This window comes from Candoia aspera, chromosome 4, assembly GCF_035149785.1.
Source record: "Candoia aspera isolate rCanAsp1 chromosome 4, rCanAsp1.hap2, whole genome shotgun sequence".
NCBI lineage: Eukaryota > Metazoa > Chordata > Lepidosauria > Squamata > Boidae > Candoia > Candoia aspera.
In genome coordinates, this window is record NC_086156.1 from 16883291 (window position 1) to 16906293 (window position 23003).

General features: G+C 42.6%; 1 protein-coding gene across 1 annotated transcript; it reads right to left on the reverse strand.

Moving 5' to 3' along the window:
- Positions 1–5541: 5541 nt before the first annotated feature.
- MTPAP (mitochondrial poly(A) polymerase) lies at positions 5542–22763 on the reverse strand. Its single transcript, XM_063303472.1, has 9 exons — positions 22561–22763; positions 20212–20384; positions 19632–19865; positions 18792–19016; positions 14956–15167; positions 12483–12709; positions 7779–7871; positions 7609–7682; positions 5542–6266 (listed from the first exon to the last, which is right to left on the reverse strand). Exons 1-9 carry the CDS (start codon positions 22727–22729, stop codon positions 5967–5969), a joined length of 1707 nt encoding a protein of 568 aa, XP_063159542.1. The 5' UTR covers positions 22730–22763; the 3' UTR covers positions 5542–5966.
- Between the last annotated feature and the right edge of the window lie 240 nt (positions 22764–23003).

Consider the following 23003-nt stretch of genomic DNA (forward strand, 5'->3'; position numbering starts at 1 on the left):
CCAGAGCTACAGCTATGAATCTTGAAGGATCCCCAAATCATGAACCTGCTCCTTCACAGGTAGTGCCTGCCAATCCTGCACCAACAGAGAACCCTGATGTACAAATAGTAACTCTGTCTCACTTGGGATTATCATCAGCCTCTTGTCTCCCATCCTTACAGACTCCAAGCACTGGGATAGGACATCCACACCATCTCTGCTGTGGCCTGGCATGGCAATGTAAAGTTGGATAACATCAACATACTGATGATATTGCATGCTGAGACATCGTATGACTTCACCCAGAAGCTTCATATAAAAGTTAAAAAGCAAGGACCAACCCCTATGGCATCTCACATATTAGGATGACCTCTCATTCCCCCTGGCCCCCTCAGTAGGCAACTGAGATGACCTACTGAGGAATCACTAGAAAACAGAATTTTCAATCCCCAGTCACTGTAGGCAGTCCTGTAAGATACCATAGTTGATGGTTTTGAAAGCTGGCAGGCAGTTCAACAGAACCATGAGTGTGTGCTACCTCCATCCGGGTTCCAACACAGATCATCCAAGAGAGTGACCAATGTAGTCTCTGTCCCATACTTGATTTTGAACCATAACTGAAAATGGTCCAATTAATCTGTTTCTTCTAGAAGTTACAAAGCTGATCTCAACCACCTTTCCCCAAAAGGGAGATTGGAGATAATTATCCAAGATCCTTGGACCCAGGAATGGCCTTTTCCACAGGCTCTTTCAAGGCAAATGTCAGACATTGACAATCTCCTGGATCTAAGTGGTTACTTCTCTACCTGCTCCTCACAATAGCCAGGACAGGCAAGAGTCCAATGAACAAGTGGCAGGAGACAACCGAGACAGCACCCAATCCATTTCCTTGGAGGTCACAGGCTGAATATGCCAAGCCAGTGCCCTAGTCACCACCAAGAACTTTGCCCACGTGGAGCCAAGCCTGTACAAATCTGGGTGACTGTATCAGCAAAATGCTGTGCAAATTGGTCACAGCGACCAGGCAGGAGCTCTCTCTGTGACTCCTACATAATGGGTGTTGGTCACCCTAAACAAGCCTGCTGGACAACAGTCTGATGACATAATAAGGGAGGAGAATTAAGTGTGCTTCGTTTCCTTCTTCAACACAGCGTAGTCCCAAGCATGGACACATTCTCATGCTTTGTTGGTTTTACTTCTTGGGTTTTTTCATGTCCTACAGGGCCTCAATAAACTGAGGCACAAACCAGGATCAGACCCCAGAAAGAAGCCACTTGAGGACAATCTAATTCAGGCCCTGGTTTGCATTCCATTGCCAGTTGTTCACCAGACACTGCACAGACGTACTTGCCTGATTGCTGGAAAATTCCCCAAGCACCCTTTGGAAACCAGTTGGCTCCATTAGCTGTATGAGGCAGACCATCTGAATAGGTCCCTGGCCCCAAGGAGGTGACAGGTGGCTTACAAGCACAATTGGATCAGGGTGTGACCTGACCATGCCAACGGGTGATGAGAATCCCCTCTATCACCAGATCACCTAATGTCCAATCTGAGACAGAAACAAGGTCCAGTCTATGCATCAGGCCCAAGATTACTTGAGACAAGTCAATGGTTGTCATGGAGGACATCCTTCATATACACCATGATTTGTTTAACTATTTGTTGAATAAACAAATTTGTTTATTAACAAATCAATTAACTACTTGTTGAATAAACAAATTTGTTAAACAAATTAACAAATAAATCACAAATGATTAAGCCATAACCAAGCAAACCATGTAACAGTTTACAGTGTATTTATTCAGCCTCTGTATGTCACGTGGGCTGAGTTTATATATTTTGCTAAGCTATTATTAGCTTAATGGTTTACTGACTAAACAACAATTTGCTGTATTCCCAATGCTAAACCATAAATCATGGTTTATACACAGCGGGTACATTTGCACAATACATTAAGCCACATCTAATCAAGCTGTAATGGGGTTTAGAATGAAGTATGAACCCATCTGGGATGTGGGATCCTAAATATGTGGAAGAGTTTGAGATTATTGACTTGATTCATAAATGCCATGCGATCTTCTTAAAGGAGAAGTGAGCAACCTGAGCCATGTTTCCTAGGTCTGCTGGGACTTGAGGTTCAACACCATTTGGTGCTCTTGCCCCTGACCTGCAAAGTGGAAAAACACTCATTGTCATTTAGGCTCTTCCAAGGAGAAAAAGAGCATTCAAAGAAGCCATTTCTCTGTGAAAGATCTCAGGTTCCATCTGTGGTATCTGATGGGACCTCTCCTGCCCTTATTGGTCAAGCAGAAAGCAAGTAATCCCATAGCCGGAGATGCACAGGACTTCACTTAGTGAATATAATACTAGTTGGCAAATCATCCCACATTTCAATTAGCCAAGCCCAGGATCAGCATTTTCAGAAGCTTTCAACATTTGAAACCTGAGCTGATGCTTCAAAACTGTCTATGCCATGTACATATGAAGAGAAGAAAAAACACTTTTTATCTTCTTGGGAGTTAGCAACCTAGCATTAACCCATCCCCCCTTTTCTCTTCAACAAAAAAAAAAGCCTTCCAAATGCTTATTATAGGGTTATAGCAAGAAAGAAACACCAGCACTCTAAACAGCTGGCACTAGTTAATAATTATGGATTTCAGATGGAGCAAGTGGAAAAGTCTGAAGCCAGCCAGGAGACTCAGAACTAGGTGCCTCTGAATCAAGTTGGCTTTGGCCAATAAGATTTGATGCCACTCTTACTGGTATTTGGAGCATAAAATGCTATCACTTCTGCTTAACTGTTGCATCAGAATTCACAGATACAGACAATAGAATTTAAGTAATACAGAACAAGGAGCTAATTTCCTCTCTTGCAAGGCAGGACAGGGAGAAGTGATCTGAACACAGACTGTTTCCTTCCTTTTCAAAGTTTTGCATAGAGAATAGAAAGTTCTTTCTTAACCAGAGCATGACTGGAGTTAAAATATAATGCACAGAGTTCAGGACTGTCTGTTTTTCCCAGTTATAGCAACATTCTCCAAAACTTCAAAAGAAACACAAATTAACCCTTTGTGGGTTGAGGAAAAGCACCAGATGCACCAGTGTGCTCTGATCACTGCAGATTCCTGTTCTTTCCAGTTGACACAATGGGATAATGCAAAGCATTGAACAGTGGGGAAGCTGCTCTTAGAAACCATAATAGAAAAATAGCTTCCTCCTGCCAGCCACCCATTCAGTGCCTAAGATTGTACTATGGCAGCAGACTTAGGATAGTTCTCAGGAAAATAAATCACTTGAGCAAAGCAGGATTCAATTCTATATCAGCAGAAGATCAAGCTGGCGCAATGGCAGCTAAGCCATAGTTACTTGGCTGAAGCTACAAATGGCAAAACAATGTGTAATGGGGATGGAGGGGGGAGGGCAAGGGGAATAAAACTTCAGCCAGTCTTTCCTGATTTGGTAACCTTCCAGATCCACTGGGATTGCCACTCCTAGAATTCCTTCAGTCTTCTTGCTAGCTAGGAATTTTAGGAGCGGCAGTCCTTCCAACACAGAGGCAGGGAGGGCTGGTTTAAGTAGACAGGATCTTGTGCTCAGATTTAATGGCTGACGGGTTGCTGTAAAACTGAACTGCTGGCTCACAGACCTGAGGGTGGGAATGCAGGGTGGCCTTGGGTGCCATTTTCTGCCATCATACTAATTTAGAGCACTTTAAGATGTGTGGACTTCAACTCTCAGAATTCCCCAGCCAGCAGGGGAATTCTGGGAGCAGCTGTCTGGGGAATTCTGGGAATTGAACTCCACACATCTTAAAGCACCCAAGTTTGAAAAGCATTGATTTAGAGTTTTGTATGACATTGCCTGCTCTCCCACCTTCCACTTGACCTAATAGAATGGCTTACCCAAGCAATAGGCCAGATACATCAGATTTTACCTTCGCAATAGCAATCAAAATCACCCCAGGAAATTTAATTGCCTGTAAATTCAGGACAGACCAAACCAAAACCAAAACAAAAATGAAACAAAAATCAACAGCAGACACAATTCTCTGTTGTGAAATACAGTGGGGATAGCCACAGACAAAAAATAGCAATAAATATAAGGAATGAACAAATATTAACTACAGTTCAGAGGCACTGTTTCCCCAAAGATCAATTTTTGATTCAGGGAGAGAAAACTATTTTATACTCTTGTGCTGTTTTTGTATTGTTGTTTTTAAATGTTTTTAACAATAGTAAACTACCCAGGGTTTCTGGGAGTCAGGCAGCCTATAGATTTAATAAATAATAATAATAATAATAATAATAATAATAATTATTATTATTATTATTATTATTACTACTACACTTGAGGTCCCCTATGAATTCCCCAAGCAGCTTCAACCGGTCCTAACTGGCCAGTCCCCTGAATGGCAAGGCTCTTGTGACAAGCAATGGGCTGTTTCCCCACCCAGCCCAATTTATTCTCCCTTCCAGATAAATCAATCATGTTCCTTTAGACTGCAACTCCCATCAACTTTGATGGTCAACTTTGACCAGTGATCATGTTTGGATGGGGCTAATGGGAGCTGGAGTTCATTATAACTGGACAGACACAGGCAGAGGTGGACACTCCACAAATACCTGGAAAACAAAACAGTTCTCAAACCAGGGTTTGTAATACTGTACAATATACAAAGTCACAATACTATACCTATCACTTCTGAGTTTGATGAATCAGCATTAAATGGGGGTGTCCTGAATACTTACTGCAGTGTGGAGAGAACACACACACATACATCCACATACTGTTCCATACCAAGGATTTTCCGTAATTCATTAGATAAACAGCCTATCGAAATCCAGAAGGCCAGTTGTTCTCTCTCTATTTCAGGTGGGCAAGAATAATTACTTGCTCATCCCTTTATGGCTCTCTGCCAAGACACTGGCAAAGCTATTGGCCACCAAAGAAAAAGGAAGGAAGATAGCAACGGGTAGGGGGCATTCAGAAATCCAATGGCAACTATACCTTTATATTAAGTGCAGCAACTGCGTATAAAAAGACAAAACCCAAAATACAAAAATATATACAAACCCCTCCCCCCACCCTTTTTACCCCTAGGTGCAAAAACTTAATTCTGGGGATGCATCTGTGGGTGTGCCTTTGTCCCCACCACCGAAGTCAATGGGGAAGAAGCTGCCTACCCACATTATGCTTTAAGCCCCTACGCAAGTACAGAATCCCTGAACTACTCTGACCTAAAAATGTTTCAAACTCACAAAAAGGTTGATCATAGCCTGCATGGAAGGCTCTGAATTAGGCTAATAATGTTCCAGAAGGTATCAAGAAGGGAGGCTGCAGCTGATTGCAACTTCTCACATTTGGAAATATAATTAAAGTGTGATTTTGAAAACAAAGGCACAGTATGTCTGGAAAGGTAAATGTACTCTATTTTCTAAAAAGGCATTTTTCTCTGCAGCATGAAAATGCCATTTGTAATTAGTCCTTATTGTACAACTAGATGATTATCACTTCTTGGACAGTTTTAGCTATTACCATGCCTCACAAGAACAGCTCAATCACTCTGCTTTGCTTATTTTATTTCTCCGTTAAAGGTACGAAAAACAGTTGGCAGAAATAAATGCAAGTACTTCAGTAAAAATGGTTGCCACGCATCAGTATGTTGCTGAATCAATGATTTTCCATGAGGACGCTTTTAAGTGGTTTCTTCTTAACCAATTCAGGTTCCCCTAGAATCGCTTGTCCTATGTCCAGCATTCGTTTTCCCTTCCCTGCTCTGCTCTGCATCAGATGTGATCTGTAAAAGGTGAGTGAAGGATTCCCCAGAGGGCCCAACAAGACAGACACCCTGGCCAGTCCCACAGCAGCACTCCTCCGCCATTTCAGACCAGGGAGACGTCGAGCTCCTCAAGAGAAACTCGAGCCACTCAGTGAATCCGGAGGGACCTGCAGCAGCTGCCGTATCTCCGTCTTTTCTTGGCACTGCCCTATATCTTTAAGGAATTCAGCAACTCTTTCACTCTGTCGCTGTTCAGCACACCCAGCCGTTTGAAGCCCTTGCTGACGCTTCCTGTTTCTGATGCTTGAAGAAGGGCAGCCAAGCCCCAAGGCTTAGAGTTGTCCGAAGGACGTTTGTCCACCTGCTGCAAAACCCAGGCACCGTCCCTGGCCAGGCTAACAAATCGCTGAAGCTGTGCAGCGTTTACATTCTTGCTGATGTTAAGGCTCTCTTCAAAGGGGTTCTGTATATGGAGGGCAGAGGCCTCTGGCTTGTTCTGCTCTTTCCCCTGCAGATTTTGAAAGGGGAAAACAAAGTCCTTGAGTACCTGAGCTTCAGCTCGATCTCTTTCAACTGTTATGTGAAGGATTTTACAACACACAGAGTGATGTTCTACCAAACGTACGAGCAAATCTGTGTTGTTTGGAAGATGGAGAGAACCCAAATAAAAGGAATGATCTGAGTTACTATGGACGGAGGAGACACCTTTGGTAGTGCAAGAACACTGAAGCAGCCGGTAGCGGTAGGATGTTCCTAGACCTGTGTTTCTCAACCGTGGCAACTTTAAGATGTCTGGACTTCAACTCCCAGAATTCCCCAGCCAGCCAGCCAGCCTTGCCTTTGTTTTCTTTTTCTTTTTCTTTTTGTTGTTTTCTTTTTCTCTGAGGTTATGCTGGCTGGAGAATTCTGGGAGTTGAAGTCCAGACATCATAAAAGTTGCCAAGGGTGAGAAGCACTGTCCTAGACCGATCTCTTGGGACTGAATTCATCTCCTTCCCTTAGTAATTGCACCCCTGGGGGCTTTCTGCTGAATTGCAGCAGATGCAATCGTATGGCACCGGGGGCCTATAACCAGGGGTTCAGGGGCAACCGTTTGTTGTAGTGGATAAGGTGGTGGACTAGAAACTGGGAGACAATGAATTCTAGCTCTCCCTTCGGTGGCTTCGGGCTGGTCACTCTCTCTCAGTCCAACCCACCTCACAGGGAGGCAGTAGCATTATGTATACTACCTTCAGGTCCATCAAATGAAGGCAGGATATAAATCCAATAAATAAACGAGCAAATAAATACAGCCTGCACCTTGCTTTATACTGTCCCCTTTACCTCTTCCCCATGTGGCCCTCATTGCATTTAAGGCAAAGCTCCGTGTGGCTCTTGAGCAGAGGGCAGGCAGTGGCCAAAGATTTACATCAGACCCTTGGTCTAAAAAGTTAGCAGGAGCGACCAGCAAGGATCCGAAGGCATCATGATCTCTTTAGTGACTCACTTTTTTGCCACATTTGTTAAACTGTTTGCTGTTCATTCCCCCCAGCAACACGTTTTCAAGTTGTCTAATCAGCTACCGCACTGCAACCAAACGTGTTTAACCAGAGTTCTCTTTCTAAGCAGGAAGAACATTCTGAGAAGACGCTGTCAGCATTCTTGCAGCCGGCTGTGGGGGACAGAGCTGCTTCTTCCCCCAAAGAGCGCCATGGGGAAAATAACCCGCTACAAAGCCCCAGAATCAGTACCATGAATTAACTGGTGCTTTGCTTTCTACCACGGCTGCTTCCCATGCTTTTAATGACAAACTTTTTTTTTCCCTCAAAAGAAGCCAAAGACTTCTCTATGAAATGATTTGATGCGGTTACCTTTCGGATGTTTAGTGAATTCTTATTGAAAGCAAAATTCCCATAGAATTCAAAGAAATCTCCGAGGAGCACATCTGAAACATGAAATGGATATGAAGTTAGAAAGAAGGAAAAACAAAGCCAGTGTTCTCAAATTAACTGGTGGGAATACCAGCGATGCCTCTCCTTACCTAATGTTTCTGTGTTGCTTGTTGGAGTAATTTTATTCAGGTTACTAACAAAAGTACAGTCAAACCCTTCAATTATTTCCTTGTCTTCTGCATCTGAAAAAAGAAGTAATTTTACAAGTTCCATTAATTCAGTATCTACAAAAAGATTAGCATTTCTGATAGGTTACACACAATTACAGAACACACAAGTTTATTATTACAATATTTCAGGCACCCCCCTGAAAATAAGGCAGTTAAAAGCTGGAGAGTAAATACAGTCTCTCTATTCGCTACCAGAGACTCTTATGTGGAACTCTTGAGCCAGAAAACCGAACTGAAAGACTATTGTCTGATTTGAAAAATTATTCCTTTTGTTACAGGTAGACATTGTTGGCCAACTGCATCTTTCAGCGACTGTTTGAAGTTATAAAGGTGTTGAAAAAATAACTTTACAGCCAATGCCCACATTTATGACCTTTGTAGCATCCCTCAGTCATGTGATTGCCATTACAGTCAGTACGCGTTGTCCTGTGCCTGACCTGTTGTTTTTCTTCCCCCTCTTCCAGAGTGGAGAGATTGGAGAGGAAGGGATTACAAGAGAGTAGGCAGGCACACAATGGAGAATACACATGGAAAGCTATGCACTGGCAGCTATGAAAACAGCCTGGTGTATTCCCCATTGTGTGCCTGCCTACTCTGTTGTATTCCCTTCCTCTCCAATGAATGTAAATACAAACATTAATTCCATTCTTGCTAATTTTCCCAGCCAACAGAGTGAGCAATCCAAAAGTGGGGAGTGGTCAAGAGGCAAACAAAAGCCCAAGGTGTGAAACTGATTAGTCTTGTCAGTTACAGGCAGCAGCTATGAGGGTGAGCATTCCAAAGGGCTAGGGAGTGGGGAACTGGAAGGCACAGTCACCCTCAGGTGATTTCCCACTTAGCAACCATTTCACTTAACGACTCAGCTGCCGGTCCCAATTGTGGATACTAAACAAGGACTAATTGTAAATGCATAAATGCAGGGCCCCGTAGAGAAGTTTTTGGAGCATCTGCAAGACAAAATCGCTCAGATCCGTTCTACGTTAGATTCCAAGCGTGAGGCATGGTCTGTGGAAGTACCATGTAGGGATTGTACTTACCATGTTATATGGGAATGGTTTGATCCTGTTGGACCCGAGGAAGTGGACAGGATCCTCCAGACAGTAAATGCCACCACTTGTCATCTAGACCCATGTCCCTCCTGGCTGGTGAAAGCCGCCCAGGAGGTGACAGGTGGCTGGGTCCAGGCGATGGTCAATACATCCTTGAGGGAGGGGGTGTTTCCAACTGCCTTTAAGGAGGCACTGGTACATCCCCTCCTCAAGAAACCATCGCTGGACCCCACTATACTGGATAATTTTTGTCCAGTCTCCCATCTCCCCTTTTTGGGGAAAGTGGTTGAGAAGGTGGTGGCATTACAGGTCCAGAGGGTTCTGGAGGAAACGGATTATCTAGACCTCTTTCAGTCAGGTTTCAGGCCCGGATATGGGACAGAAACAGCATTGGTCACACTTATGGATGATCTCTGGCGGGAGCAGGATGGGGGTAGTGCATCCATCCTTGCTCTTCTTGACCTCTCAGTGGCTTTCGATACCATCGACCATAGTATCCTTCTGGGTCGGCTCAGGGAGTTGGGGGTGGGCGGCGTAGTTTTGTGCTGGTTCACCTCCTTCCTCCAGGGCCAGTCCCAATCGGTGGTAATAGGGAGTGAGAGATCTGACCCTCGACCCCTCCTTTGTGGGGTGCTGCAGGGTTCGATTCTCTCCCCTCTCCTTTTTAACATCTACATGAAACCGCTGGGCGAGATCATCCGTCACCATGGGATGAGGTATCATCAGTATGTTGATGATACTCAATTGTATATCTCCATCCCAGGTGAGGTAAGTGATGCTGTAGCTGCCCTTTCCAGGTGCCTGGGGGCTGTAGGGGCCTGGATGGGGAACAGGCTTTAGCTGAACCCTGGTAAGACAGAGTGGCTGTGGGTTAAGGGCTCTTCCGTATCCGGGACTTTGTCATCTTTGGTTCTGGATGGGGTTGCACTGCCCCAGACAGACCCGGTGGGTAACTTGGGGGTCCTCGTGGACTCACAGCTCCTGCTCAAGGAGCAGGTGGCAGCCGCGGCCAGAAGGGCCTTTGCACAGCTTTGTGTTGTGCACCAATTACGCCCTTTCTTGGATTGGGAGGCCCTTTGAACAGTCACTAATGCCCTTGTTATCTCCCATATAGACTACTGTAATGCGCTCTACATGGGGCTACCCCTGAAGAGTATCTGGAAGCTTCAGCTGGTCCAGAATGCAGCTGCACGGGCAATTTTTGGCACCCCTAGAAAGGCACGCATAACAACTTTGCTACGCAAGCTGCATTGGATACCAGTCTGCTTCTGGGTCCAATTCAAGGTGCTGATTATCACCTTTAAAGCCCTACATAGCATGGGACCGGGTTACCTAAGGGACCGCCTCTCCCCCATTTCATCAGCCCATCCCACCCAATCTGGCAGAGAGGGCATGCTGAGGACCCTGTCGGTAAGAGAATTCCATCTGGCGGGGTCCAGGAGGTGGGCCTTCTCTGTAGTAGCGCCTGCCCTCTGGAACATCTTGCCCCCAGAGGTGAGATTAGCCCCATCGCTCCTAGCCTTCCAGAGGAAGTTGAAAACCTGGCTCTGCCATCGGGCTTGGGGCAGGGAGGAGAACAGTCATACTTGGGGTTGGCTAGTGCCTTGAAGTGCCCCTCCTATACAATGACTGAATGAGACCACAGACATCTGAATTTTATTATATTTGGTAGTTCTGCGAAATTGTTTTATAGTGTTTTATATTGAAATTTTATTATATATTTATTGTTTTATGTTGTAAACCGCCCAGAGTCCCTCTGCTCGGAGATGGGTGGTGACAAATTTGATTGATTGATTGACTGATATATATATTATCTGACCAAATTTTGAAAGTCAAAATTCAGAACATTTTCAAATGAACCAATGTCACTTTAAAAGTTGAGAATGTCAGCAAGGACTGGATTTATTCAAACATTCCTTGGGCCTTTATTCTGAGGAAGGATACTTGCACAATATTATTTATGTCCAGATCAAGAAAATGTATCAATTCAAATAACTTCAGTTAAGTAAAATGAAGAACTGCTAGTCCTGAATTGAATTGCTGGGGACCAGCAGATTTTTAAAAAGGTTCGTGAGTCATGATTAACCCAGCTTTTATGTTTCTAGTCCTCAAGCTATTGGGGAAGCAGAATTAAAATTAATTAATTGATCCTTAATTAATGCAGGCAAGTAACAAACATGCAAATATAATAAATGTCTCTTTACACGCTCTCGATTCTGATATTGTAAGTGATGAAATGACCAGGGGAACTCTGATCAGAACACTGAAGTCAATTTTGGCAGCCTTGTGGCAAAGGTGACATGAGAAGAGCACTGTATTCTCATTCACGTGATTGCGATTCAGGCACTTGATGACTGGCTGGCACTTACGACGGTTGCAACGTCCCGTGGTCATGTGATCGCCATTTGCGACCTTCCCTCCTGGCTTCCCACAAGCAAAGTCACTGGGGAAGCTGACAGGGAAGGTCACAAGTCGCTCCCACTCCAGCCGCTTTTCCTCCTGAGGAGCACCTGGCAGCAGGGTGAGTGACATCCCCAGGCAGGTGGGCAACTGCCTGCCCGCCCGCCCGCCCATACTTGTGTCCTGCCTGCACTTGTGCTGCAGTGCCCACCTGCTGGCCTGCTTGAGAGCTGCCTAAGGAAGGGCTTGTTGTGAGCGGGACTTGCAACTTCCTGCCAGCTTCCCCACTGACTTTGCTTGTGGGAAGCCGTCAGGAAGTCACAGTCACATGATATCCTCATTTAACGACCTGCGATTCTCGCTTAATAACAGCAACAGGGAATGCTGGGATTGCTATCACTAAGCAATGTGGTCACGTGACATCTTGCTTTATGATTGCATCGCTTAGCAACGGAAATTCTGGTCCCAATTACCATAGTTAAGCAAGGACTACCTGTAAATACAGTATGTGTTCTTATTATAATATATATTGCCTTAACGTAGTACATTTCAAGCATTCAAAGTATCTTGAACACATTTTCAATAATCCTTAAAGAGCTTGTAACACAATTACCCTAACTGGTATTTTACAAATGGGCAACTGAGGCCTACAAAATACAGCTTAGACAAGGCCAAATAAATTCATGCCTGCAATGAGATTTGAGCTAAACGCTTCTTACAGGAACAGAGAGTTCCTCATAGCTTCAGCGTCCAGTTACATAGAACAGAAATGGGACCTTGGCTGGCTGTATTTTTTCTAAGCATCCTTAGGAGTCACCTCACTTCTGGAGTAGATTAGAGGCAATTGCTGCTTCTTAGTGCACAGATTTCTTGTCAAGGGTGGAGCTTCACACATGCACAGCTGCTATGACTATGAAGGGGGGGGATATATTGGTTTCAGAGTGTGTGTGTGTGTAGGTGTGTAGGAGTGTGTTCAGAAAACATTAACTTTATACCCTAAGGCAACGTTTCTCAACCTCAGCAACTTTAAGATATATGGGGAATTGCCTGGAGAAATTCTGGGAGTTGAAGTCCACATATCTTAAAGTTGCTGAGACTGAGAGACACTGCCCCAAGGAGAGGAACACATCATGGCCAGTCGTTCTCCAGCAAAAAGTTAATCATTTTTTTTTACCAGCCAGTTTCTTCAGTTGATCCAAGGTGGGAACAATGGGAGGCCGCCTTTGTTGCAGAAAAAACAAGACCATCATGGTTAGAGAGAAATTGGTAATCCAAGCGCCAGGAATGCTACTTGTAAGCCCATGAGTCCATGCCCAGTATCGTACACTGAACGCAAGAGCTCTCACACGTGGGTCAAGGCAGCCATAGACATAAAGGAGTTCTGAACTTTTCAAGGCAATTCTGTTGGAAGAGAAAAGGGTCAAAGATGGAAGGGGAAATTACAGCAGCCATGATAATATATTGCAGTAACTTCATGAAAAAAGCCTAACAATATTTTAGCTTTCGCACAATCAGCTAATGCAGGCACACTAAAACGGAGCTCCAATAAGGAAAGCCATTTCTAAGAGGAAAGCATGAAAGCACACTGAAGTAATTAAGAACACACTATACAAAGAGTAAGAAAATGTAGCAAAAGTTACCAATATAAATATGTATTATAGATACGTATCTGATCTGAAAAATACATTTGAAAGATTCTATTCAGATCATTGTTTTTCAAACTTGGGAACTTTAAGATGTGTGGACTTCAACTCCCAAAATGCTGGCTGGGGACTTTTGGGAGTTGAGGTCCACACATCCTAAAGTTCCCAAGTTTGAAAAACAATGTTTTAGAATGTGTAATTTTAACAAATCCTTGTTTATGAACGTTTTGTTGCTCTACCTTAGGACTATGTTTTCTATTTGGGGGCAGGCAGGTTTTTGGTGTGTTTGTTTTCTTTTTACAAATTGTTTGCTACTATGAAATTACCAACATACTTTTAAAACAAGACTGCTTTCCCTGGGTAGCAGTAACACTAATGAGTATGAAGGCAGCTCAGGAATCCTGGGCATGAGCCTGGTGAACCAATTTGATTTAACAGCCTGTTAATCAGAAGTAATAAGTGACCTCAAGTTGTTTCAACTGGGCCAAACTGAAGTCCGTACTGGCTTTGGGCTGAAGAACCGCTCTGCAAAAATAATGATATTATGTGCTACACCTGATGGCTTTGTCTTCCACAGCAGGAGCATAAGGCTGCCTATACATTTTTTTAACGACTTTATTAAAGTTTCAAAATACAGGTAAAATGCAAACTATCGAAAAGATTAAAGAAAAGACTAAAAGAAAAAAGACAAACTAAAAAGTACAGAAATAATTAGAAAGATAATTAGAAAAAAAGGAGTGACTTCTGACCTTCTCCAGCACAGATACAAATACATAATACATTAATCTCTTACTCTAAATCAAACCATAATAAACATTACTTCTATAAGCTATACGGCTGTCTGTACATTTTGAACATAATCTTTAGCCAATACAGAATCATCTTCACAAGCAGGATCCAGTTGGAAATTGTAAGTGGCAAATGATACTGCTTTTCTTCCCTGTTTCATCAGTTAGTTCCAGAAGAGGAATGAAAAGAAAAAAGAAAAAAAGGGAACAGAATTCTTGAGGGAAAATGGAAAGAAGGACTTGATTTAACTAGGAGCAGAGGAGCCGCACCACACACGCAAAGAGCCAAACGGTGATATAACATGGCTGGGGAATCCTTGGCTAAGACATGACACTGATCTGTTCAACAGAATGAAGCCACTTCTCTCTCTCTCTCGGCAGTTCATGATTGAGTCACTAACAAAACATTGCTTTGTTTTGTTTCGATGCCCATAACAGAGAAATAAAAGTTCCCTTTTTAAAAAACAAAAATATGTCCAAAGAAAAAAAGTGAATCGGCTATTCCAAAGAAATCTGCTTCCTCTTAGTGGCCATTCTAAGGAAGAAGATTCTTCCTGAATAATTCAAGCCTGGATAAAAGTCCATGGTTTGTTTATCTTAACCACTTATGGAATAAATGACAAAGAATTAAATCCTAAATCCTGATCCATGTTAAGTCTGCTCTGGCTATTTCTAGAACAAGGACCACATTCAGATGGTGAGACCTGGGTTCAAGTCAGCCATTAAGTTTACTGTTAGTTTGCAACTTTCATCCTAAACCATTCCAGAGGAATATATACTTGCCAGGGGTATCTGTGGGAGAGGCAGGTGTCAGAAAAGTCAAGATGGTGCCCACAACCATGTAACAGAAGCCCCATCCCCTTTTATGTGTGCTGTGACAGGTGCAAAAAAGGGTGAGGTTTTGATCACATGATTGTGGTGGCCATTTTGACTTTATTTTGCTTTGTCAGGCAACCACTGTGTAATTGAGGAGTGGTTGGGGGGATATATCAGGACAGGGGAAACTCAGGTTCAGGTCCACCGTTAGCCATGGAAGCTCACCGGGTCGCTGTGGGCCACAACCTTTCTTAACCCAATTTATCACCACGGGCTGCTGTTGTGGGCATAAAATGGTAGTACTATATGCTCCTCCTGGAGGAAAAGGCAGACTATAAAACTAAGCAGTAACAATAGCAAAAGTGAAAATGTAATTTTAAAATCTTATGAAAACGCTTACCGATTGTTTAGTGTCAAATCACACTGAAGCCCAGAGGGCTGATGGGAAAATCTCACCAATGGACAACGAGCATTAAGTATCTTCTGGACATTCTCACACCCCGGGCCAAAATTATCAAGAAATTCACCAATCACATTAAGGATCCTTTGTGCTGCTATTCGTTCAGAAGGAGCTTTCTTCATGTGGTAAATTATGTTAAAGGGGCTTGTTTTCTAACACAAAAGAAAACAGCATAAAGAGTTAATTCACAAGTTAGACAAGTCCCATTCCCAAAGCTGAAACAGGGAGAGGGAGCATTGGAAAATAATGAGAGACATTCTCACATTAGATAAAAGGGGCAATCAGTTAACCATAGTAAAAACAAATGTTTCCAGATAATGTCCATTTTTATTAGATTTCATGTAACTTTAAACTATCATAAAAATTAAAGTTACATGGCAACTAAAGCCTTCTTGATTTCCTGTTGTAGTATTCTGTGCACATCTCTGAGCTTCTTAAATTCAATGCATTCACCTCCTCTACTTCTATAATGTATATAAATTCAGCTTCTCAAACAACAAGAAACTTCTGGCTCAGAGAGGGGATATTTCTTTACATCAGCTCTCTCTCCAATCCACCACAAATCTAGTGCCCTCCAGATGTGCTGGACTGCAATTCCTATCATCCCAATAGAGGATCTGATTAGGGGACATCAGAATCACATCCTGAGTCACTTTTTGTGAGATGGGCAGATAAACAGACAAACAAATAAAAATGTGAGATTGGGGAAGGGTGTCCTGTATGGATCCATCTGGAAATCACACTTGCTGTTACATACAAGTTATTTGAGAATCTAACATCTCAAATTCTGGAAACTTAAAAGTTGGAAGGCCTCATTTAGGCCACTGAGTCCAGCTCCCTGCTCAGGCAGGAATCCAAAGTAAACCATTCCTGACAGATGGCTGTCTGGTCTCTGCTTTGGCACATTCATGGAAAGCAAGCTCACCACCTCTTTGGGCAATTGATTATACCAATGTTTCTCAACCGTGGCAACTTTTAAGATGTGTGGATTCCAACTCCCAGAACTTGGCTAGGGAATTCTGGGAGTTGAAGTCCACACATCTTAAAGTTGTCAAGGTTGAGAAACACTGGATACACTGATGAACTGCTCCTACAAAGAAATATTTTCTCCTCAATCAGAATCTGCCTTTTTGTAATACAATGTTTATATAAATGTGCTCATGGTTGGAGAAGAATCCACAGATGCCATGACATCAGAGTTAGGGAATTTCTGACCCTCCTGATGCTGCTAAACCAATTCTGGGAATCCCAGAATTCCCCAGCCAGTGGGAGTTGAAATCCACACATCTTAAAGTTGCCCAGTTTGAAAAACACTCTGCTAAACCATAAGATACAGCAGCCCCAGCCAGCATGACTCATGGCAAGGGTTGCTGGGAGTTGCAGTTCTACATCTGGAGAACCACTGGTTCTGCAGCCTTCTTTGACACTGGCAGAATTGCACTATAGTTGATTTGCTCCATTTCTATCCACATTTCCAATATGGAACTCGATAGAGTTAAATATGATCTGTAACTTATTTCAGGTATTACATAAGAAAGATACAGATAATCTCTTGCCATTTTAAAAATCCCTACAATATGCCTCTCTTTTTATTTAAGTGCAAATACCCAAATTCAGAGGGATCCATGCATTACCTTCACAGGTGCACTGTAAGCACCTAGGGGCAGAGACCTATCAGACCTTTTCTTTCTAAGTACCATGCATTCAAACAGCACTACAGGAAAAAACATCAACGGCTAAGATCTAAATTCATATGCAGGAGCTTTCCATCACCAACTACAGCAGGAAGGGCACCATATTATACAGACATTTTGCCCGATCAGTTGACATCTGAAGACTTTTTGGGAGGATGGTGCTGGTAGAATAAGAACAGATTGCATCTCAAGACATGATTGGGGTATAATTTCCATGATCTCCAAGCCTTTACCTGCAATCTCAAGGGTTATCAATGCCAGCTACAAAGCACTTAGAATTCTGACATCTTGTATAGCTCCTGATACCAGAATGTTTGCCCTTCGTTCAAGTACGTGCAAACACAGAAGAAGTAAAAGGCAACGCCCACTGATGAATGAGGGCCAGTTTGGTGTAGTGGTTAAGGCACCAGGCTAGAAACCAGGAGACCGTGAGTTCTAGTTTCACTTTAGGCACAAAGCCAGTGGGGTGACCTTGGGTCAGTCACTCTCCCTCAGCCCTAGGAAGGAGGCAAAATCTTGCCAAGAAAACTGCAGAGACTAGTCCAGGCAGTTGCCAGAAGTTAACACTGACTTGAAGGCTCAATCAATCAATATTGATGAATAAGCACAGAGGGGAGGCAGGATCCAGGCAGTTGCAATGCCTCATTCATTTCCCCCATGCATCTTAAAAAACCATGAACACAAAGCACAAGCTCAACCAACTTTGGGTTGATATTTCCTTACAGCACTGTAACAAAAGCTGCAGTAGAAAGCGCATCAACACAAAGGAAGGAGCAGCTTCCTCCTGTTGCAAAATTTGTCTCTGTTGACCAGTTGCAGAGGCTGTATGTGGGAAACCAAGGGGGAAACTCCAGATTTTCCCAGACCAGGTGTCTAACTGTTCAGCTCATGCTTTTGCCTTAAGGCCATTTTGTAAATCAAAAGTATCAATGGTGCATATATTTCTAATACTGGAGCCTTTCTTTAGCCTGTGTGTATGTGTGTGTGTGTGTGTGTATGCATGTGTATGTGTGTATACACACATACACATACACACATACATACATTAGTGTTTCTCAACCTTGGTGACTTTAAACTGTGTGGACTTCAACTCCCAGAATTCCCCAGACAGCCATGCTAGCTGGTGAATTCTGGGATTGAAGTCCACATGGCTTAAAGTCACCAAGATTGAGAAACACTGATATATATAGTATATTGGATGCAATATATATGGTATCCAAAAGACTATATGCCATCTCACTCTCCCCTCCATCTTCCTGCCCCAAAGCAACATCTAGGCCACAGGACGGAAAGATAATCAGCCAAAACTAGCCATAGCCATCATAATAGCAGCTAATGGTTTTTTACACAAGTTTTATCCTGCTTTGCTGCTTCAAAGCACTCAAAGTAACAAACAAAACTAGTAAACACAAAGATTAAAAATATACTGCTCATTTAAAACCATTTAAAAAACAGTACAACAGATCAACTGAAAACAGCCTTTGGCAATGGGGAGAGTCCATGAAAAAAATCAAGTAATTACAACCAGCAAAAACAATGGGAAAAAGTCAGGTCTTCATTTTTTGCCAGAAAACTGAGAGACCACACAGAATGGGAGTTGCCACCAAAAATATTTGCTTAGTGAGACTCCTCTCTAGCTATTCCTACAAGCTGGGCAGAAAAGGTAAGAACAGGTAGACTTTACACACTTTAGTCTCAATCTGCTTAATGCTCTAAAGCAGTGTTTAGGTTTTTCAAGCATGCTGGCTGGGGAATTCTGGGGAGCTGAAGTCCACATGTCTTAAAGTTGCCAAGTTTGAAAAACACTGTTCTAAAGTCTAATAATTTAGAGTAATATTGATCTTTCCTGCTGCAACTGCTTCTTTTAAAATATAGAAGCATAACTCAAACTTATTAAGAGTAAGATTTAGTCTATTCAGGGGGGAGAAACCTAGAAAAGCTAAGAATAATGGGAGGTGAATCTGGGAATCGATCAAGAAATTAGCCCAACTGCAGAGGATAATGCTATTGTCACGGCCTTCATTTCCATCTCAGCACAACACAATCAAGTCATTTAGCAATACCACTCGAGAAATATTTTACCTTTCTGATAGTATTTTTCCCAATTCTATTCAGCTCCAGGAACATGTCTAAGTCACATCCCAGTTTGCCAAAGGTATTCACAGAAGAACCAAAAGGCTTCACGATACAGTCCGGAAAATAAGCCCTTGCAATGTCTTGAATTAAGGAACAGGCTAAAAAACGGAGCTTGGTATTTTCTTCGGTCAACTGGCATTCTTTTGTGAGCAGGCACAACTGGTCGCTCACCTGAACAGCAACGATAACAAAAAGATGAAATATCTCGGATGATATCTCTGGTTAAGTATCTGGCACTCAAGATACTGGTAAGATACATCCTAAACTTTTACAATTGTATTCTTACAAGATATACCATCAAGCTTAACCTTTTCTGCATCCTGCATTTTCAAAATGCCCTTAAAGAATCTTGGAAGAAGATTCTACTTTCAAAGAATCCTTAAAGAATTCTGTCCTGAGTTCATTCATCAAGCAATGAAACTAGAATGCTGTCCAACCCTCCCAGCCTTCCCTGCAAGTAACGCCAGGGAATGGAATTCCTAGGTATTAGGAAAAGGCAACAGGAAGGGAGACAGGATCCATATTCTTTTGCTTGGCAAGCAAGGTAAGCCCAAAAACATAGACTTCTGCATAAAGCTAGAGTGGTTTCCTTACAAGATTAATCAACGTATTTAATCATTTACAGCATCTGTAAAAATACATGCACTTTTAGCAAGTTCTCTAATCAATACTGCTCACTCAGCCATATTAAGCTGCAACTCATTTTTCAGTTACATTTTTCAGTTCAATGCAAAAATAAACCAAATAATTGCAAAACAATCAGTGCATGAATAAGTATGAACTTACGGTGTCAGCATCACAAAGTTTCTTCACAAGCTTTTCAACCGGAATAGAGGTTTGTCTATGACAGTGAATTGGGTTGTGTTCAGAAACAAGGTCTGACTGTTTTTTCAACATCGAGGTAAGGATTCTAGATTTAAATGGAACAGGGTATTCGTCTTTAAACTCTGGAATTGTGATGACATCGTGCAATGAAGTTATGCTTTCTGTCTCAGAAAATTCTATGACTGCATACATAGCCTGAATCAATACAAGAGAAGAAACAGGAAAAATTATATCAGGTATAAGAGCTTAGGTTTGAGAACACAGATGAACTATTTGAAGGATCGTGATTCAACAGTTAAATTGATCTGCAACACAGTCAAGCCCATTAAATAGACTGATGCACTTAACTGACTTCATTTAAGCACCCTTCAGGGGAAAAGAAAGAATGTAAAAAAAATAATTTCTGGGCCATCTATAACAACACACACAAAAAAAGCAAAACAATATGGATTTTCTTAAACTCATCCACTGAGGCCTTTTCTATTTGAAATAAACATACCTTAATACTTAGATTTCAATTGCTAACATATCAATTACTTACTTTAGTTTTATAGAAGAAATGATTCTTAATGTTTCCATGATGAGATAAGTATTTGAAAAAAGCCTTGGCATTGAAACTGGGTGGACAGTTTATTAACACAGTCCTCTGTGCTTGTTCTTGTCTTTCTGCAAGAATTTCATTGAATGTCTTTTTCCCAGTGTCTGTTTCACCATCTAGATTGGAGGAGAAAAAGAGACTAATGTGAGAAACCACACACTTTTTCTTTTTGGCAGCCTGACATCAGCACATAACCCTTACTTTTAAAATACAGAAAGTAGACATTAGATAGTACTTCTCCCAAGTCCCTCTTTACGGAACCTGTGACTTCTCTTGACTTTTTCTTTATACAGCATTATAATGAGAAGTAGATTGGATAAATAGGGTTCACATCCATTTGTTAAGGACCTTGAAAGGACTATCTGAATAAGATTTCTCTATATTCATATATAATTACCACAGTAAAGGGGAAAAGTGGGAATGAGCCTACAGTTCATTCTTTTGGCCTACTATAGGAATGGTTAGTAACATATGGCTGCGAGAGCTGGACCATAAGGAAGGCTGAGCGAAGGAAGATCGATGCTTTTGAACTGTAGTATTGGAGGAAAATTCTGAGAGTACCTTGGACTGCAAGAAGACCAAACCAGTCCATCCTCCAGGAAATAAAGCCAGACTGCTCACTTGAGGGAATGATATTCAGGGCAAAACTGAAATACTTTGGCCACATAATGAGAAGACAGGACACCCTGGAGAAGATGCTGATGCTAGGGAGAGTGGAGGGCAAAAGGAAGAGGGGCCGACCAAGGGCAAGATGGATGGATGATATTCGAGAGGTGACGGACTCGTCCCTGGGGGAGCTGGGGGTGTTGACGACAGACAGGAAGCTCTGGCGTGGGCTGGTCCGTGAAGTCACGAAGAGTCAGAAGCGACTAAACGAATAAACAACAATAGGAATGGTAACAGCACTCTCTTATCTATCAGGAGCTAGCTCATTCATGTAAAATTAACTAAAATTATTAGAATCAGTTCTGCCAAGACACTTCTTTGTATCTGACTTTTAGATACATTTCGGTGGAACTGATGCCCATGTGATACTTTTAGTAATCAGTAAAGAGCTAGATTTTTATGAGAAAGATTAGTGCTGCTTGCAAATGACCTAGTAGGGCCTAGAGTTTCTGAAAATTTGGCTCCCCCTTATCCAGTACATAAGAGCTTCCCTCCAGCAAAAATAGCTCCTGAAGGGTTAGGCTTAGGGCAGTTGAAAGAATCCAGACAGACTTCGGGTATATGGTAACAGACAGACTTGGGGTATATGATAACAATTCTCTTGCAGAACAGATTAGGGAGACCAGTGAAAACCCATGGCTTCAGAAATGTATGAATTTAATTGTAGACTGTTTTATTATTCAGGCATTGAGTACTCTGGGTTAGGATTCAAGAACAGCTTGTAAAGAGAGTTTCAGATATGAGTGCTCAAACCAAAATGCTGCCCTGTCAATTCAAGAGTTGCCGTTCCAAATGGAAATGTATCTAGTATTCATCAACAAAAACAAAGCATCAGAAAGCTCTGATTTACCTGTGTTTTGTGCAAATCGATACTATAATGAAACATGGCCAATTCCGGGGCATCTCTGCTCAAGAAAGGCTTTGTGTTTATGGGAGACTGGGAAGTATCAAAGAGGTGTTTCTGAACTTTTTTTTGTTTTTAGAAGATGAAACCCAGGAAGGTAAAAAATACATTCTTCCTACTGAAATAACCAATACATAGGAAACCTTTAATGCCACTCAGCTAAGGAAACAACACTTAATTGCAACTGCAGGGATTCTAAACTGTGAATGTATTTGGGAAGAACAATCACTCCTTTTAAAACCATTGAAAATGTTTTAAAATGTATTTAAGTCTAGTTGTTCTATTATAGTGTTTTATTTGGTTTGAAATCTCAAGTCTCTCACTATGATGTTGTGTTTCAATCCATTGTTTTGACTCTCTGTTTCATTCTGTGTTTGCTCAAATAAGGTCCAGTTGGCTGGGTTCCCATCAACCTCCAGAAAGCAAAAGCCACGTTCCGGCTACCTCCCCTCCAACAGCCGGACATCACGACGAGGCCCTCCTTTCTCCCAAACCGTCTTCTCGAATGCCATCCTCTCAGCCAGGCTCCTGCGGCGCCTATTTTTTGCGCTGTACTATTCTTCGCAGATAAAAGCCACGAACCAGACAGAACAACGGCATCCCCCCCGCCCCCACAACGCTATTTCGAAAATCTACACCGGCCGATCTCGATATAAGGCCTAACGAAAGGGGTTCGCCTCTTCCCTTGTGATTAAAGTCTACCTTCCGAAAGATAAAGACACCTGTTTTACCCTTCGCCTGGGCCACGCCGCCCGCAGCCTGCGGCTCTCCCAGGGATACCGCAGCGGCTTCCGCGGAGCTGAATCGGATCGCAGCGACCCGTCGCTTTGCCACAACCAGTCGGGATAAAATCAATCCCCGCCATTGAAACAACGGAGGCAAGGTCCCCATGGGGGCAACTATTACTGCCGAAAGGAAGGAGCCCGGTACGCCTGCGCGCCGTGACGGAAATCGCACGGAACAGCGTGGCGCGAGGGTCAATATTCTTCATATGACGTATCGCTTTTCTAGTCTCGTCTCGTTTCGTGTCAGAAATGCGGGAAAGAGAAAGGGGGAAAATTCAAAAAGTCAAAAACATTTAATAAAAATACAAAATCTATGTAGCTCTAGCCTAATCCGTAGCTTTTCCAGTGAAGGAATAGCTACGTATGTATGAAATCCTTTC

Excerpts from the sequence above, each read along its gene's own strand:
- MTPAP (XM_063303472.1), bottom strand. The coding sequence starts at position 22,729 with ATGGGGACCTTGCCTCCGTTGTTTCAATGGCGGGGATTGATTTTATCC. Across the intron at positions 19,866-20,211 it reads ATTTCTTCTATAAAACTAAA|GCTATGTATGCAGTCATAGA; the intron begins GTAAGTAATTGA and ends GTATTGATTCAG. Across the intron at positions 6,267-7,608 it reads ATTCACTAAACATCCGAAAG|GGGAAAGAGCAGAACAAGCC; the intron begins GTAACCGCATCA and ends CAAAATCTGCAG.